Source organism: Teleopsis dalmanni, chromosome 1 (genome assembly GCF_002237135.1).
Source record: "Teleopsis dalmanni isolate 2A chromosome 1, ASM223713v2, whole genome shotgun sequence".
Classification (NCBI taxonomy): Eukaryota; Metazoa; Arthropoda; class Insecta; order Diptera; family Diopsidae; genus Teleopsis; species Teleopsis dalmanni.
Genome location: NC_051846.1, coordinates 173,677,901 through 173,697,069, shown reverse-complemented (window position 1 = coordinate 173,697,069; position 19,169 = coordinate 173,677,901). Strand labels below are relative to the sequence as shown.

Sequence of the window (19,169 nt, the reverse complement as noted above, 5' to 3'; positions counted from 1 at the left end):
TTACCAAAAAGCGGTTTTCCATTCCATAGATCTATCTGAACTTATCTTAGTGTCGCTGAAGGGCTTGAAATTTATATAATTATAATATATTAGATTCGAAACTTAGCAAAAAAGTACAGTTCTAGTACGTCCCATCAAATTATAATAAAGTCTGATCTTTTATTAACATACATTATCTATTCGAAATTAAAATAATTACACTGGATGCCAAAGTAATCTAATAGTACTTGGAACTTACTCTGCTTATCGAGATATATCTAACTTTTTTGTAACATACCATACATTGCACATTCGAAAATGTATCTTTATCCTTTTTTTTTTTTGATTTTAACAATAACAATTATGTTGGCTTGTCATCTTCATTATTTAAAATAAATGTCAATTTAAAATAGCATTGCCAGTTATTTTTATTTTATTCGAAAATAATTTTCATTTTTTTATCCCACTTTTTATACATGTCTTTATATAGACAGAGATAATTTAATCTCTAATATAGATATAGGAACATGAGATTCAGGATCAACTTCACAATAAACAATTCAATATCTATTTGAGACTAAAGTGGCATTCTGTCGATTTGTAGTAAATTTTATGAAAGTAAAAAATTTTTGTATTCTCAGGACGATAAGGCAGTAATTTTATATAAATATTAAACACATTAGCATTGATGTTATGAAAAAAGTCAAGCAAAATTAAAATCATAATTTTTCATTTCATTGTGTGTTGGTTTCGAAATTGGTCGGCAGATAAAAAATTTATAGTCAAAATTAAATTAAAATTTTTAGCGAAGTTTTTTCGCTGGCGAAATTTTTTGTAAATTAGTTTATCCATTTTTTTCGCTTTTAACATCAAGCGATCAAAATGGTTTGGAGTCGTGTATACCATGGAATGCGTATGGCATTATTCCCAGCTGCAAGAACTGGAGTACGCATTATGGCTTCAAGAAATTTTGCGGACATGGATTGCGGAAAGGGTACCTTCGTAAGTAGCAAAATATTTTATTTTTTGTTATGAAAGGACGATACATTTTTTATTTATGGTATAAATATGTAAATGAAATTAGGCTGTGAATGTCAAAAAATTTTGTAGTGATCTGCTTAACGGATCACTCTGAACCTTTGATTCAGTTCATATATTATGTAATGTATAGTAGAGTTCCAAAGGTTAGATTTGGGGTTTGTTCAAAAAGTTGGACGGTCCAGTACACTTCTATTAAGTGTCTTATATTAAATATCTATTCTTAATACAACATGCAAAGAATCACTGTTTTCAACAAAGTAAAAAATAATTTTTTTCTTAATTTTTGACAGTAAAAAATAATCTTTTATTAAAATTTGACGATATGTTAATTTAACATTTTTTTAAGTAAATAACGCAAAAGTCGTTTATTTGTTTTTGTAAGTAAAGAGTTAAAGATGCATAACTGATTAATATACTTAATGATCAAAATCAGATTTTGCGATTTTTTGAAATGTAATATTTTGAGTGGCCAATATTCATTACGCGTGGCTACTATATGCTAAAATCATGATCCGTTCTTGACGATATCAACAGTTTCAGCCAGGGAAACCAGCCACTCATTAAATAATTTGTTCCAAGAAGAACAGTGAACTATGATTATTATCCGTCTCGTTCGGCAAACAAAAATAGTAGTGGTACTTGTGTTCTTATTGTTGTCTCTGGCATGGTCTAGAATGTAGGAATCGGAGGTTATCATAATGCTTTAGTATTGCTATCAATTATCTTCATTAATAGCAGTGCGTTGACCATCCAAAAGTCCAACTGTTCCTGGCATAGTCTAGAATATAAGACTGGGAGACAGTCATAATGCTTTAGCATTGCTATCATTCGCCTTGTTTCTCAATTCTTATTTTAACCATAGTAATTGCTGATAGTTTAAGAAAATAGTTAACAATAGCACTCAGTACAGAAATAGTACAGATATCAGGCTATATTTAACAAAATATCTCCAAAAAGATAAATTATTTTCCGAGTGGTTTGAAATTCGAAGAAAATATCTATTAACTGATATTTCATAGAGATATCGACTCTTTTTTAAATAGATCTTTGATCATAAGAAACATATTAGCAAAATCGGCAGAAATGCGTTTACAATTTTTAGCGTTGCCCAGACTTGTGAAAAAAGAAATACAAGTATCTCCAATAAAAAGTAGGTAATCTGCTGATATGACAGGATCTAAAACCCACTAAACCGACTTTAGAACTATATATAAATTTGCATTTATATTTTGGAACGACACCATATATATTTGTAATTGGAGCATTTCCTGTACTGATTCACAATCGAAAAAACCCTGATACCAAAATTACTTCAAATTACTTTTAATTAAATAATACAGATTATGTCTCGTATTAGATATTAAAATTAAGAGTAATATAATTGTATATCATAGTATGACAACTAATTTCGAATTAAATTTGTTTTACAGAAAGGAATTGTTGTTGGGATATATCAGCGTGAAAAGAAAGGTGACGATATAAAATTCACCCAAAGTGGTGAGAAATTTAATGACCGAGTAAATGGAAAACTATATGATTTAGTTAAAAGGTGAGTTTGTATAACCAAAAGGCAATTTCAAAAATAATACCAATCTATATAGCTGCAAGTTGAACGGAAAAGTTGGTCGCGGCAGGGTTTTCAGTAATATTGATACTGAATATCGTACAGTTGCTGTAGTGGGAGTCGGTCGTGAAGGCATAGGGTTTAATGAGCTCGAAATGATTGATGAAGGAATGGTAGGCAGTCAACATTATTCTAATTAAATTTTTTTAATAAAAGTTTTAGGAAAATGTCCGTGTTGCTGCTGCAGTTGGTGCTCGCACTCTGCAAGATCATGGAATGAATGAAGTTCATCTCGATACCATGGAATATGCTGAACAAGCAGCAGAAGGGGCTTCTTTAGGTATTTGGCGATATCAGGCAAATAAAGATTCGAAAACTCGTCTTGTTATACCAAAAATTGAAATGTATGATAGTACTGACGTTGAAGCATGGACACGTGGATTGTTCAAGGCCGAAGCACAAAATCTTGCGCGTCGGTTAAGTGATGCTCCAGCCAATCAAATGACACCAACAACATTCGCTCAAGCCGCTGTCGATGCACTCTGCCCATGCGGTGCCTCAGTTGAGATAAGAACAATGGATTGGATTGAGCAGCAAAAAATTAATTCACTTCTGATGATAGCTAAAGGGTCGTGCGAACCACCAATTATGATAGAAGTAAATTATTGTGGTACTTCACCTGAAGATAAGCCAATTCTATTGGTTGGGAAAGGCTTGACATTTAATAGGTTATTTCATAAATTCAAATGATTAGATTTTATTATTAAAGATGTAAATAAAATTCTTTTCAGCGGTGGAATAAATTTGCGCCGTTGTAGAGACATGGATGAATTCCGTGGCGCCATGTCTGGAGCTGCTGTAGTGGTGGCAACAATGCGAGCCGCAGCAGCTCTCTCTCTACCCATTAATTTAACTGCTATACTTCCGTTGTGTGAAAATATGCCATCTGGTATGTCAGCGAAACCTGGTGACATTGTTAGGTTATTAAATGGCAAAACAATGTCTATTCGAGTAAGTAAATGTCATAGTGTAATCTTTATTATTAAAGAATTTTTTTGCAAATATATTGAAATCTCCTTTTTAGGATCTTGACAAAGCAGGTGTTGTTATTTTAGCTGACCCCTTGCTCTTCGGACAAATTAATTATAAACCACGTCTTGTTATTGATGTCGCTTCAATTGGCTATGGCGTGAAAAAAACTTTAGGCGGTGGAGCAACTGGTATATATTCAAATTCGCACTATATATGGAAGCAATTCCAAAAGGCAGGTGCTATAACAGGCGATCGAGTGTGGCGTTTTCCATTATGGCATTTTTACAAAAAACTTGTCACTGGTAAAGAAATGCTTAAACATTTTTGAATTTATAAAATTAATAATTCCATTTAAGAAAATGTGAGTTTTGATATATCCAACAATGGTGTAGGGCCAGCATCATCATGTCTTGCTGCGGCTATACTGCATGTAAGCTATAATGTTACTATAATCAAATAATTTTATGGATTTAATATTATCTGTAGGAACTGCTGCCTTGCGTTGATTGGGCACATTTAGATACGAGAGGAGTAGGGTTACTATCGAAGTTTGGAACTATTCCTTATTTAGCAAAAGATCATATGACTGGTCGTCCTACTCGTACTATAGTACAATTTCTGTATCAAATGGCTTGTCCAGATAATTTCAAAAGAAAGTGAACTACTTTTTTTTTCTTTTCTTTATGCGATGATAACCCCGGATGTGATGATTTATTCCAAAGTAATTTTAATATTGATTATGAAAATTATTTTGGAAACTCAATTATATTTATATCTTTTAAAATTTACTGATATAAGTAATGTAAAAAAAAGACTTACATGTTATATTTTTAAATAAATCTAATAATGTGAAACATTGTTTAGAGAAATATTGTGGAATTTTGATAATAGTAGCCAATATTATTCTAAACAATATTTTTGCATAGAAAGACAAAAAAAAAGAAATTTTGTGGTGTTTAATTATTTTTTATGTAATGAAATAATTTATTAAAAATTAATTTTTTGGTGGCCAAAAATTAATTAGTATTAAAGACTATTATATTATTTTTTAAGTTTGTATGTATGCACATGCATTTATCAAAAATCTCAGGCTTAATGATTTAGCGAAAATATTGAAAATAATTCAAAAGAATTAATATAAAAAAAATTAAATCTACTCTAATTAGTTTAATTATTAATCATTGATATTAAGTAAGGATTTGAAATATTGCAAAATATGACATTTTACAGCTGTCTGGCAGCAGCAATATTGCAGAAGATATTATCTGGAAAATACGGAAAATTTATCATAACAATTAGTTTAGAACGTCTTATAACTTTTCATGGGTCAATACTGACACTTGTTAAGGATACAGTGTACGAGTATTGTTCGATCAATAGTATTTTACTTCCAAATTTGACATTTCAATTATATGCAATATTAGAATCTATGATAATTTTAATATATTTTACTAAAATATATGTCGTATCTACTACTGTAATAGAATACTACCGATGCTGTAAATAAGGATACTACGGATGTTAAATATGCTTCAGAAATCAATATTAATTTAAAGTTTCAGGATATCTGCTATAATCTTTTAAGAATAAATTTTTATTCCCTAAATTGTTTTTTATAAGGACCGGTATACAAGCACACCGCAGTCTCTAGCTCAAATGGGTTTGTTTGATTCAATTCACTTTTAGGATTGTTTTTTCAAAAAATACATAAATATTATTTAACAGTTAATAGGACAAAAAACGGGATAGTAGTTTTTTTAGGTACATTACATACTTTAAGCTGAAGTTAAAAGATTGGTCGTAATCTCTTCATACAAATCGGGATGTTAATGGAGATCAGTTGAAACGCCAACATGCCATGTTGTGTGGTTAATATAATGAATAAGTGAATCCTAAATAATTCATGATTTAGGTATTATTGCTAATGGATTAAGAACATTAATTTTAACGAAAATGTGTAAAAATTTACGGAACGGGTTCATAATCTTAAAATTGCCAATTTAGGGTTGTTGAATTCAAGAGTAGGACGTTGCTGAAGAAAATAAATGCTTATGATAGTAAAATAATAGAAACCATAAAGCATTCATGGTTTTATAATTTAAATATAACAAAATAGTATCCTTACATAGACATTGCATGCACATACATAAAAAGTTTGGAGGAAGATTTAAATGTAATATTCTGTTACTTTTTAGAATGCTATCGAGGGAGAAGATTCTTTTCTGTTATGTCAACAAAAAGCGAATACTCTTATGCTGAAGCATTGTTCTATATTCAATTACGACTATAGATGGAATTAGATTGAAAAGGCTTATGTGTACTTGCATGGGTGTAGTAGGCATAGTTATCTGTAGGCATGGGTCGTTTTTATATCCTTTGGATGAGTTTTTGGTCTGTCATCATTCCAAAATATTTAGATTTCATGTTAGTACAAATTAGTTTATTGTGAATCTTAAACGGCATTCCTATGTCTTTTTTATTTGTGTAGGTGAGTTGTATTGATACCTCTTCATTTATTTTTATACCCAGTTTTGTAAGCTGATTAGTTACTTTATTTATTATGATATTAATATGTACATGAATGACAAGGCTGTCTTATCAGCAATTGTGGGTATCATGTTATGGTTTCCAAGCGGAGTTGATATATCTGCTATGTAAATTAGAAAGGGGACAAAGCCTCATTCTAATCATTTTTGTATTACCAATTTATCTCTTTTACACAAACCATATATTATACTATATAACAATAATAGTATAGTATAATAGTATAATTAATAAATAGTAGCAATGTTTTGATAATATATTCACCATCTTATATGAAGGCGTCCGTTATGTCACATGCTATCAATGGCTTTAGAAACACATAGGCCACTATAGTAATTCTTTTATACCTAAGTCCATAGAGATATTATTTACGACTTTATGCACCTATTGAATTGAAGACTTGTTTTTTGAATTCATACAATCTAGTGGTTAGGAATAAGATAAAATTGTTGAAGAATTATGTTGAAACGCAAAAAATATACATTTTTAAAAATTTTTAAGAGGGGCTCGGAAGTAATCTTATTGGTTTTCATGAAAGATAATATTTATTTATAAATGATATGAGGAGCTTCTAATCTTATCAAATATTACCATATTACCTTTTGAGGTAATGTACAGATAGCAGTGTGAATGACCTTCATATAATTACTTCGATTATTTCATTTCACTGAAGTAAAATTAATATGTAGGTAGAGCGTAATATTAAAAAATTAAGTGGAATGAATTAGATTACTATATAATGACTTCTTACATATATTTTGCTTGAATTATAATTAATTTAAAGCTTATTATAATTTTTAAATGGGCTAATATAATGCAATCCTATCATAATGTATCTTGCATGTTACTAACAATGATTTTAGAGAAAAAATTATTTTGCTGGTAATTTTTAACTGATGCTCTGTAGTAGAAGTTTATAGAAGTTTGTTCGAATAAAAACAAAATATATATTTTTTTTATTTCAAGCTTAAGAAATTTTGAAATAATTTTAAATTTAAAAACTAAATTTCCATACATAATGTGGATGTGGAAATCTCCGTATCACTACTACCTATTTGTGATTGCCTCTCGATTTCAATTTCTGGCTCTTTTAAATGAAGTTGGAGATCTGGAGGTAATTCGTCTTCGGCTAGAAACCGATTCGATAGATATAAGTAACGTATTTGACAATTTGCGTGTATTTGTAAACGTATAGTTTGTCGAAAATTGGTTCCGTAAGCATTCTGTGCAAATGATGACTGATCAAAACGTATTCGATTCCATCCATCAACTAAACGCATTGGAACCAAACATAAAGTTGGAGAAACACGTGCCACAGAACAAAAATTGGAGGCGCGGAAACGACGAATTTTGTCTTCATCGTCAATAATCTTAAAAATATTTTATATAAATATATTTGTTATTTCTGTTGATGTGTTTCTAAATAATACATTATAATAATATGTTATGTTTTAGAAACACAACTACTTTATTAAATATGAATAAATACATATAATATAATTGCATAAATGAAAATTTTTGTTTTTAACTTACGGTCCATTCAAAAACAAAGTATTGCTTTAAATTCTTAATTAGCATTGTGATCACAGGAAAGTCAATGAAGAGGTATCTATTTGTCCATGGAGGACAACAGATGAATGTTCTATCAATGCAACTTCCTGTAATTTGTAATACTAAAGTTTGCAGTTCCATATCCGTTATGCGTTTAACACATCCATCTGTCCATTTATGTATTCCCCAAAACCAAATTGGCCGTTTATCAATGCTATTCAGTAAAGAAAATACCCTTGCACGAGGAAAGTAAAATTGATCACATCCCGCCATTTTAGATTATCATAAATTCACAATCAAATGTTTTACTAAAAAAGATTTTTGATCTGATGTGTATATTTAAAATTTTTGCTTTGAACTTGTAAAAAAAATATTTCAAATTTTATTTTTTTTAACATATAAATAATAATTTCAAAGCATGGAATATTTAGATTGTTTCTGAATTATTGTTATATTTACTAATTAATAAAAAGATTTTGTAAAAATATTCACAGAGTATATATTAACAGCAATTAATTGCTACGGTAAGCTGCTTAACATCAACTAGTTGCTTCAAGTCTCTTTCATTATGGATTTGATATATAGTCTAACATAAGTTAGACTATACTATATAGTCCATTATAATCGATACATATAACATTCTTCAATAAATGCAAAAATATTTCATTTAAAAGTTTTATAACTTTAAAAATGTGATTCTTCAGTTTGCGAAATAATATAATCTTATTGGATAAGGAGGGAAGAAAGGAAGAGAGGAAGGATTTGTTTGTGATCAATATTCATTTAACCCATTTCGATAAAATTAAATGATATTCAATGAATTGAAAATAATATATAAGTAGTTAATAATTGGAATAATTGATCATTGCATTCATACAATTTTTTTTCTTTTATGGGACCAAGGAATTACTTCCCAAACTCAAAACACTACGTAGTGAAATATTGTTGTTCAATGAAATTATTGAAATCGATATCGAAAATTGTCTTAGTATACATATCAAATGTATAGATAGAACAGGCGTAGTATAAACCACACTCTCTAAGTGAAGATATTGCACTTTTGCGTTAAAATGGAGTATATAATTAGTAGTAAGATGAATGCTCAATGCAGGATTAACCTACAGTCTATCGCTACAGTGGTTGAGGACTAATTATATGGGGTACAGTTGCCAGTGACTGCGCTTAATCGCATGCTCTATTAAAGGATTGGCTCAGCAAGTATTGTAGTTTAATCGAGCTTTGTGTATTCAAATAGGCCATAAAGGCTCTTGTAAGAGTTAAAAATGTGAAATAAAAATGGAAGCAAAAAAAAAGCGAGTAAGAGCTAAATAGAAAGGGCGGGTTAGCATTAACTCTATATTTTGAAAACCGGATCGAGACTCAATAAGCTTATCTTATGTAAAGCACTTATTAATACTTCTCGTGAATAAATAAAACATTTATATGAACTGTATGATTTGTGAATATAAATTTCTCGTTAATTACAGAAATTACTTTGTAGTCTTTAAATATGTAATAAAAATACTAGAAATATGGTACATTGACAGCTTAAGGAAGCTAGTTTACCTTAACAGCATGTTGAATCTTACAACATTTGACTTATTCGACTGTTTGATTTTTTCCAAGCACCTCACTATCATCACTATCAGTTATTAAAAATGGGGATAAATGCATTTTCTTCTTTCGATGATTTCTTTTTTTATTCTTCTTTTTATGAAGAATATATTCAGCACAACAAGGATAATGACTATTTAATTTTGTTTTGTTCTTTTGAGTGGTTGTAAACTGTATCTTTGGTTGGGCAGTACATTCTGTTGAAGTGCTAATATCGCGTGTAAAATTTGTCTATGCGAAAAATAATTAGTAAAAGAAATACAAAGTTAAGACATAGATCAGTTGTTTTAAGTACCTGAGTTGTAACGTTTACAGTTAACACGGTAGGATTAGAATGTATAATTCCAGTGCATTGTGTAGGCAAATTTGGTATTATAGGCGTTACGACTGTAGGTTTTGGCTTTGCTTGTAATTTACAGTAATTAATGTAATCGTCAATGAAACTAGTTTCATTCCTGTCCATATTCAGAGGTATTAGATTACCTTAAAAATCAATTATGTTAAAAATCGTTCATATATTCACTAAAAATCTTTTTATTTACCATTTGGTAATAATCTACTGTATTGAAATCGTCGCATTTCAATAGTAGTACGAACATTTTGCTGTTTAATGACATATAAAGTTCCACCTACCATAAAACTTGCTATAATTTATATAGAAAGAAGTCAAATTTAAAAAAATAGAAGTTCTATATGTGTCTATATTTACTTACTTTCATTATTCGGTAAATTTTCTTCAGTTATTTGTACAATTCTGGATTTGTTCCAGTTTGAAGTCATGATGGTACCAAATTTACATTCCACCAAAATGATAAGAACTTTAGTTTGCAAATTTTGAATTTAGAATTAAAATTGTTATTTAATTTTAAGCATTTATATAATATACTTTTTTATATATGTTTGACAGGAAAAGCGAATATACACACATGGAAAAAAAAACTTGAAATTATGAGAATTCATATAAAAATTAGCAGGGTCTAGCAGTGAGGTGCCAATATAAGCTGAATTTTATGATTTGGGTCAAAGTAAAACCTTAAAATAAACTTAAAATGAATTTTGGTCTCTATATCAGATTAAATTATATAGATAAAATTATCTTCAAATATTTTTAAAAAATCTATTCAAACAATTTTGCCCTGTGATATCAAGAGACCTAATGCTGGCAATATGTCAACACATTTTATTTTTTAATTGCTATATTTTTGAAATGTATGAAGTACCATAAAACAATAAAATAAGTCTGCCAGCATGACTTACTCAAGATTTTACTTTTGTCCCATTCTGTGAGGTTTCTTTTTTTATAGCCTTAGCATATAAGTATCCAAAATTTGGCTTCAGGTAATTTCATATGTGCGTTAATTATTACTTCATCGTATAAACCAGCTGTTTAACCTGTCGGTCATTTACAAAGTCTTTTCTGTTATGATGTTCTTCAATTCTTGATCATCTCAGCATTATATAAAAAAAGCAACCCGGCAAACTTCTTGGCAATCTTAATATTACATATAAAAAGCAACCCGGCTAAAATAAGTTAGAACAATTCGCTCTTTGAATAACACTATCTTCATAGACAGTCAAAACTTTGCAGAAAACTGAAAGACTACACTGCCAAGTTTATTTTGTAGATTAAGACAAAACGATGCTTCTTAAATATGAAACTCATCAATATGATTAGTTGGAATTAATAGAAAAATAATTCACAGAAATGGGTGTATTCCGTATCGCACAGTAGTAAATTGAGATTATTGTTACACAAATTCGTTAGTATTTATTTATTGTTATTGTTTTCTATTGTTTAAATTAAATCTAAGATGAAATCTCAGGTCTCGCTGGTGAATATGGAATATCAGAAGATCTTTCTATGCTGAGGAAAAATTTCTGCATATTGAGGGAAATAAGGTAATATAGCAAGTAGTCTGAGGAGGAATTAATTTTCACAAAAGTGAGGTCGACATCTCGCTTTAAACCTCTAAGGGTGAACATTTAAAAGCATTAAAACTTTTAACATATTGGTGACAGACGACTAATAAACTGTTTGCGTAGACTGTGTGATCGCTAATTTCTTACTGTTTAGATTAAACAGTAATAAAACGAAAACGGTTTATGGCTTAAACCTGTAAATCCTTTTACTTATTTAAGTAGTTGTATTAATGCTTCAAGGTTGCCATATTCCGCAAGATGATTGCACAAAAGTTCTCTAGATAAAGATGACGTAGAGTCCACCAATCATGTTCTATATCTTTGTACATACAGTATCTTCACTGGTCTGTTAGAGATAAGGAAAGTGGACTTACCAGATGTTAGCTTTATCTAAACATCAAATGTTTATTAAAAGTTATTAAGACGGTTAGCGTAATTCACCTCTCGCAGGCAGTTTTGAAGGCATCACAATGAGCAATAGAGATTACCGAGTGATAGTGTTGATAGTTGTATCAACATGCACCCTGACTATTGAATCAACTGTACCTTAGCAAATCTAGCTGTAAATTAAGTGAGATTGTATAGCAATATTCCATTTCGCATTGTATTAAGGTTCAACGTATTAAGTTATTAAGGCTGAGGTCCAACGGGTCCAACAGGATATGTCAAAAATCATTTGATACAAGGTATTACATCCGTATTATAACTATATGAACGTTATTATAAATATTCAATGAATGTGCACAAACGCAACTGTACATTTATTCAAAATAGTATACTCACATCTTAAATATTTATTTTTTTAATAAAGTCAAAAAGTGTAGAACTGTTCAAACTCAGTTCATTCATTTTTTGGGAAGTGAAAGTTTTTCACTGACATATTTTGCATTGCAGTTTTTCTCACTGTTCAACAGACAGTTTTCCGAAAGAATTGGGTGTACTCGGAAGTGCTATGGCAACTATTTGGACGAGTGCAAGGAATTCTGTGGATTTTGTTATTTTATATTTTGCTTAAAAAGTTTAAAGAATTTTTTTTTATTATTTTATATATGTACATATATTTATATGTAAATATTTTTTATTTAAAGTGAAAGCAGCTGTGCGTAAAATAATTGCAACTTAAAAATAACATTTCCGAAGCAGGTACTACTAGTACGCTTCATTTTTATTTTGCTTTTTATTGAGGTTCGTTGTATATGACAACAGGACGAGTATAAAGTAGTCCTTAAAATAAAATGAATTTTATTTATTTTTAATAAAATATTTTCCATTATAAACTCGAAATTTTTAATACGCGTGCCGAGTTTCCCGCAGCTTGAACTATTCACATATAATTTAATAATGTACTTGAATGTTAAGATAATTTCTTAAATATTCAGTATATTCAGAATACGTGAAGTGAGAGATAAAAACGTTTAAGAGTTTTTTTTTGGCAATGTTATTCTTAAAATGCAAAAATAAAAAGAATATAAGACGTTTATAAAAATTTTAATTAAATTAACAATAATAAATATAAGGAATTTTCTACTTCAGTACATTTATTGTGAACAAAGATGTATGAAAACATACAAGTATGTCTGTAATTCAATTTACAGTCAGATGTATCTGCACATTTGGCTTAATAATTCTGCTTATATTATTAAATAATTTTTTGTACAATTTTAGGTGTGGATATTATTTACATTTCTGGGAAATATGTAACTTTTTTTTTTGCCTAAAAAGTAAACAAGAGTAATGTGACACACTTACATTCATATAAATATTCACAAAATGAAATTTGTATCTGGAATATTTTTAGCTGCTTTGAATTGAATTTTTAATACAATGAAAATATTTATTTATTGGTACTTTTGAGAATATTTATTTATGCTTCTTTGAATAAGATTTGTATTTCCTCATTTTTTGACTAAATAAGGATAAATTAATAACGCTAATTTATTTTTATTTAATTTTTCAATTGTATTTAGTTTAAAAAAATATTTTTTTAAATTTTATTTTTCAGGCAATAAATGTACAATACATAAGATTATCGAGAAATAACAGACGAAATAGTTTTAGCATATTTAGAATAATATATTTGATAAATAAATTAATCAATAAATAATTATTAAAATTTTATAATTATTTGTTTTGATGAACATAATTTTTTATTAATTTTTTATTATCTAAAGATGACTACAGAACATAGTCAAGTCAAAATATTGATGTATTTAAAAAAATATTTTTGTTAAAAAACTAATTTTAAAAAAGTGTATTATTTCAAAAATTGACCAAATTGTTTTCATATAGCAACTATATATAATTCAAGCTACATATATTCAACTGAATTCATCTATTGGGTTTAGCTATTTGGTTTGTTTTTGCAAATTTTGTTTCTGGTATTTATGGTGTACAAACAGCAAATAATTACTAAACATATAATCCGGAGAGTTATCTAAGGATCAGTCACTACATCCACCAACCAACTGTGTATGAAATGCCTATCTTATGATATGAGCTAGTTATGAGCTAATTTTTACCACATTGAGAAAAATTGAGGAAAATTTTATTGAGGAAAATCAATACATGTATTTTTGTTTTAATTTTTGAGTCGTTACTTCGAAAATGTTTAAATGCGGTTATTTTTGTTTTTTAAAATATACTAACTTTTATTTCGAAAGTTTTTTTTTTTTGTATTTTTCCGTTTTCGGAACATATGTAGGAGATACAAAAAAAAAAAAAAAAAAAAAAAGCTTTCGAAATAAAAGTTAGTATATTTTAAAAAACAAAAATAACCACATCAATACATGGTTCTGGACAAGTCAAATTTGTGGAACGGGTGGTATTGGATTTAAACAGTCCACTTATTCCTAATTCTACCTAAAAAACTTCTTATTCATATAATAAGAACTCCCTATTCATATAATAGGAACTTCTTATTCATATCAAAGAACTTTTTTGGACCTTTAGCTTATGGAAGAAAACACTACGTTATATTGAGACGTTAAAAATGTGTCATTTCAAAATATTTTAAATACTTAAGAATTTTTTTCAATATAAATGAATAATGAATTGTGATGAATAATACTCTTTTCACAGAAAATTATTTTTTCCATTAATTAGTTATAAATTATAAATATCATTGTTTTTATTAAAAATTTCGCAAAATTTATTTTAATGCTCTTAATATTTCAGCTTGTATTTAAAAAAAACAGCACTTTTTAACATTTGTTGGTGATAAATATTTAATCTTTTCCATTTTCAATATTAATTCTGTTTTATTGAATTATAAAAACCATAACGAAAAAATGGTAATTTTTTCATAAATGTGAAACTTTATACATCTACTTTCATTTTAATTAACTTATTCTGTGGCAATCTCATGGTGAAAGATAGTTTTATTTAATTAAATTAATAATATTTAATCAAAATATAATAACATTGAATAAATATCGAATATAATTTAATTATTCCTGAATACACAAAATTAAAATTAAAATTAATTTTCACAATAAAGCATTGAACTTTTTAATATTTTACTGTTCGTTGAACTGCAAACGCTTAACAAATTTGTTAATTTATGGAATAATTAATTCATAATTATTCCAACGTAAATATTATTGAAAATTTATAAACATTATTTGCATAAAATTAATGAACAAAAGAAGAATATTTCCAACAACTGCAAGTACAGCGTCCTAAGCGTCCTAAGCAATGTTCCGGGAAGTTTCGAAGTTCACTGCACTCACAAATTTGGCAAATTTCGCAAAAGTGGCCAATAATTTGCATATGTTAAGTTCCGGGTTATATTTTTCATTCCCCTCGAGTGTAGTAAGTGTGTCCTTAAGTAGTTGAAAAATATTAAATTTTGGAGACTATCGCGGAAAATCATTAAAATTTACCAAAATAAGGCTTCAGTTTATTGTAACGAAACTCTAACTGATGTAAAAATTTATAGATTTCATTTCATTAATTCTAATGGAAGATTTAATTAATTTCAATTAATCATAATCAAATCAAACCATAATAATTACGATTATAATAATTATAACCATAGTTATAACTTGATTGGGGTTGAGCCAATCAAGTCCATCTTCTCCTCTTCCTAATTGACGTGTATGAAGCCTATTACTATGTTTGCAATATGTTCAAATATGATCATACTTCACTTGGATTTTCTTCACCTACGTCAGTTAAAATGCCAGTTCGAGTGTGATGTTGAGTGGTTATATTGGAAAGGAATTGTTTTTTATGACCTACTTCAGTCTGATGCAAAGGACTTAGATTTATCAATGTATGTATACCATATAGAGATAAATGTTTATATTAAAATCTGATAGTTTTTACTACCTAAACAAAATGTGTTTAAGCTGCTTTTTGGTTTTTTATTAAAGAAATTAATTATATATATATATTAAATTAATTATATATATTAAATATATATATACTGTATCAAAAATTTTAGAAAATATAACTACCCAAAATACACGAATTGGAGAAAAGTATAAATATAAGAAATATAAGAAAAGTATATATAGATTACATGATCAATCTCATGATCACATGAATACAAATGTTCAACAACGAAAAACTTGATGATAAAGGTTATTAATTAAAAGAAAATGTCTTTTACATGTAATTCAGTACTTTCTTTTTCGTTGTATATCAAAACAATGATCGCATTATAATTACAGTACAACAAATAACTTGGTACTGACATATATCAATTCAAATAGATTTCAAGAAGCATTCGCGCTCCTAGCATATTTTACAACAACAGCATTTCATATTATATAGCAGCCCTGTTATATCATTATACTACAATTGGGATTTCTATGTTTTTGTTTATTTAGTTAATGCTTCTATTAACTGGCCCTATTTGTTATTACCATTATCGAAATATATGAGTTGCAGAATCAAAGATTGGTGCTTTTAGAATAAAATTAATTGAATCATATATTGAAAACTAATGTAAATGAGGTTACGGAATATAGATACCATCGGTATAATTCAAAAAGATCTGCGTAATAATAATTGCAAAAGAACTGAAGATCAACTACAAGGCTTTAAAGTATTTGCAAAAAGCAGGTTAGTAAAACTAGCTCGATATTTACTTCACTAATGGACTAAGTGAAAAAAATTAAAAATTGTTCTGTTAAACGATGTTAGAATAGTTCAAAATTAAGTCATTACCGTATAACAAGTGCATAACAATTCATGATATTGATCACATACTATATTGTTTTGTTAATACAGTTCACAAAACATAAATAAGAGGCAAAATTTCACAAACGAAGGCAATATATGGGTTTGTAATGATCAAGGTGACGGTATGTAGGGACATCATCTATTATGTGTGCGACTTCCATCTCTTCAATTAATTGATTTAAGTATTTACTTAGGTATCTTTTCTCTAATAAGACAAAAACTGAAAAAGAAGAAATGAATTTAATAAAGTAAAATATTGAATCCTTTAAAAATATATTACAAGTTCAGAGTCTACTTATCATCAGGAGGATAAATTTTAATTCATCGCATTCGTAGTATGATTTAGACATCACATCTTCAGATAAATACTTTTTCAGATATGAACAATACTCTTATAATAATATCTTAATATCTTAATCAAGCGATAAAATATAGGCAACAAATTATAGATTAGATCTTTTAACCGCACTTATGTATGCACACCAACAATATATACTAATTATAACATCAAACTCACTACAAGATTAGAGGGATTAGAAAAGTAGGCAATCACTAGGTAAAGCTGACGACATTAGTCATAGCTTTAAGTAAAAAATGTATAAAGTATGGATAATGATTGTATGTTTTTTTTAAATTATTAATAAAGAAGAACTAACTAAAAAACTAACTAACTCTTATAATAAAGTAAAATGTATCTCTGGAATTATTTTAAAATAAAATTCATAAAATCGTCTCTGGAGATGACTCTGGAGATCAAGTACTAAAATTATTAATAAAAAAAACAGAATAACAGAAGTTGTTAAAGATACTTTTATGTTCCTAACTTTTACTTCTAATTAACTTAACTCATATGTACAGTAAATATAATGTTCTACATAATGCAGTTAAGAATTTAAATCTTTTCATCCTTTTCAACATCATTTCACTCATGGTCAGTTAATTATAACAAATATATCTCGACCCTTTAGTTACTTCTCTATATCTTTGTAGCTTAAAATGTTTAGTGGCAAAAAGATTAATTTTATGACTTGCCGTCAAATAAATTAAATAATAACTATCCTTGTTCGTGTCAGCTTTGTTTTAAATAAGTGTGTCCTTTCAACTAAAAACATTAACAAAAAAGTATACAACTTGTGTATGTACCAGCATATGTGCTGATTCGAAGAAACATAGATACTCGTATTACTAAGAGCATTACTTTTTATTTTCAGTTTGCTTCTTTAATGTTTTTGCTAACGGAGGAGATAAATGTGGAAACAGCAGATAATGTCCTTCGTGATTTTTAACACGTGGCAACTTTGGCAGTAATTCGTTTTGGTGTTGTCAAAGCGTATAACCATAATTGTACTTAATTTATTTTATTTGATTATAAGCGTTGATAATATTAATTTAATGTTGCTCACTTTAACCTTTCAACAAACGAGATACATGTAGGTGTTAATATCTATAAGGATCTTATTGCTTTTATGAGAAATTGAGGAATTATTAATAACAACACGATGCTTAAAATTGAATAAAATTTTAAAATTGTATTGATATTCTGTATTGACATTATTGGAATTGGAATTTATTGGAATAAAGTAAGACATGTTTGGAAATAATTTTAAGTTATTTAAAATAATTGATACGCGTAGCATAGCTCCTTCAGCTTTATAATGGTACCCGATTGGACTAAGAAGAAGAGGATGTTCAAAGACAACATGAAAGCGAGGGGTATCACCGAAATGTTCAAATTCAAAATGAGCTTAGATACTATACATGGCATGGTATAGAGACAACTGGAAAAAATTATTATTTATATTATATTAATGTTATGTCTATTCTATTTATAATTATTTTTATCTCTATACATTATAATTAATTTATGTCTGTTCTGCAATAACATTATTTTATTCATAATAAAATCATTCGGGTCCCGATTAATGTATGTTTTGAATTGAACCGGAACAAAAGTCCGATTAAAAAAAATTTTTGGTTCAAAGTATTGATTTGAATTTTTGTAAGTTTGTTATGTCGATAATTGCTGAAACCGTAACAGCTTGGTAGTTGTTGAAGAAATTAAGAGACAAAGAAAATTCGTTATTAGCGGCTCCACCGGCATATAAACAAAGAAACGAGCACATACCACATACATCTGTGGTCTGACGAAATGTAAAAGTCACAGGTCTTTGCAAAAGAAACCACATGATCTAATTGAAATTGAACTTAATATAGGGTTTTAAAAATCTTTCAGTACAAATTAATAAACTCATTCGAGGGAAATGACAATAGGAGATATTAGAAGTGTATGTACTTATCAAAAGAAAAACTTAGAATCATCACACAAAATTTTAACAGGACATTGTAAACTAAAACATCACCTTACGAGACTGGGTATCAATACGGATACAAACTGTAGTTTCTGCAAAGAGAATAATATATATGCTCGTACTCCTGGGAATGTATATTTTTACGGAAGAGGCAATAAAATTCTATAAAGTAGATTCTATACTACTTTTTGTCAACGCAACATACTCTACTATAAGTCCAGAAGGGGGTTCAACAGACGCGAAGATCGCAGTGGTACATCACCTCTCAATAATATTAATTATAATCAGAGGTAAAGAGGCTCAGTTCGGTTTCTTGTAACTAGTTGTAGTGTTAACAAACAAATGTTTATAGTGTTTGTAATAGTAAAATATGTATACTAATCCTAATAATTTTTTTTTAAACTTACAGTTTATTTATTATCTCTATT

The 19,169-nt window shown here is 28.3% G+C and overlaps 2 protein-coding genes across 4 annotated transcripts; one reads left to right on the top strand and one right to left on the bottom strand.

The window, feature by feature from the left end:
• Positions 1-419: 419 nt before the first annotated feature.
• On the top strand, positions 420-4,485 carry LOC119670223 (cytosol aminopeptidase-like). The gene is made up of 8 exons (XM_038080400.1): positions 420-981; positions 2,451-2,569; positions 2,622-2,757; positions 2,807-3,312; positions 3,376-3,595; positions 3,669-3,918; positions 3,973-4,046; positions 4,103-4,485. Exons 1-8 carry the CDS (start codon positions 862-864, stop codon positions 4,274-4,276), a joined length of 1,599 nt encoding a protein of 532 aa, XP_037936328.1. The 5' UTR covers positions 420-861; the 3' UTR covers positions 4,277-4,485.
• A 2,521-nt stretch (positions 4,486-7,006) lies between these two features.
• On the bottom strand, positions 7,007-10,180 carry LOC119670222 (cilia- and flagella-associated protein 20-like). Of its 3 annotated transcripts, none has more exons than XM_038080399.1 (6): positions 10,039-10,180; positions 9,868-9,969; positions 9,621-9,808; positions 9,278-9,556; positions 7,694-8,037; positions 7,007-7,530 (listed from the first exon to the last, which is right to left on the bottom strand). In XM_038080399.1, the coding sequence occupies exons 1-4, from the start codon at positions 10,103-10,105 to the stop codon at positions 9,311-9,313; spliced, it is 603 nt and encodes a 200-aa protein (XP_037936327.1). In that variant the 5' UTR covers positions 10,106-10,180; the 3' UTR covers positions 7,007-7,530; positions 7,694-8,037; positions 9,278-9,310. The 3 variants fall into 3 exon arrangements, with proteins under 3 accessions (XP_037936327.1, XP_037936326.1, XP_037936325.1); XM_038080398.1 differs by having other exon boundaries at positions 7,008-7,530; positions 7,694-8,019; XM_038080397.1 differs by lacking the exons at positions 9,278-9,556; positions 9,621-9,808; positions 9,868-9,969; positions 10,039-10,180 and having other exon boundaries at positions 7,011-7,530.
• Between the last annotated feature and the right edge of the window lie 8,989 nt (positions 10,181-19,169).

Bases quoted from the DNA above. Each gene is read 5' to 3' on its own strand.
- LOC119670223 (XM_038080400.1), top strand. From the start codon at position 862: ATGGTTTGGAGTCGTGTATACCATGGAATGCGTATGGCATTATTCCCA. The intron at 2,758-2,806 runs GTAGGCAGTCAA...TAAAAGTTTTAG, and splicing joins AAATGATTGATGAAGGAATG to GAAAATGTCCGTGTTGCTGC. The intron at 3,596-3,668 runs GTAAGTAAATGT...TCTCCTTTTTAG, and splicing joins GCAAAACAATGTCTATTCGA to GATCTTGACAAAGCAGGTGT.
- LOC119670222 (XM_038080397.1), bottom strand. From the start codon at position 7,984: ATGGCGGGATGTGATCAATTTTACTTTCCTCGTGCAAGGGTATTTTCT. The intron at 7,531-7,693 runs GTAAGTTAAAAA...AATATTTTTAAG, and splicing joins ACTTTGTTTTTGAATGGACC to ATTATTGACGATGAAGACAA.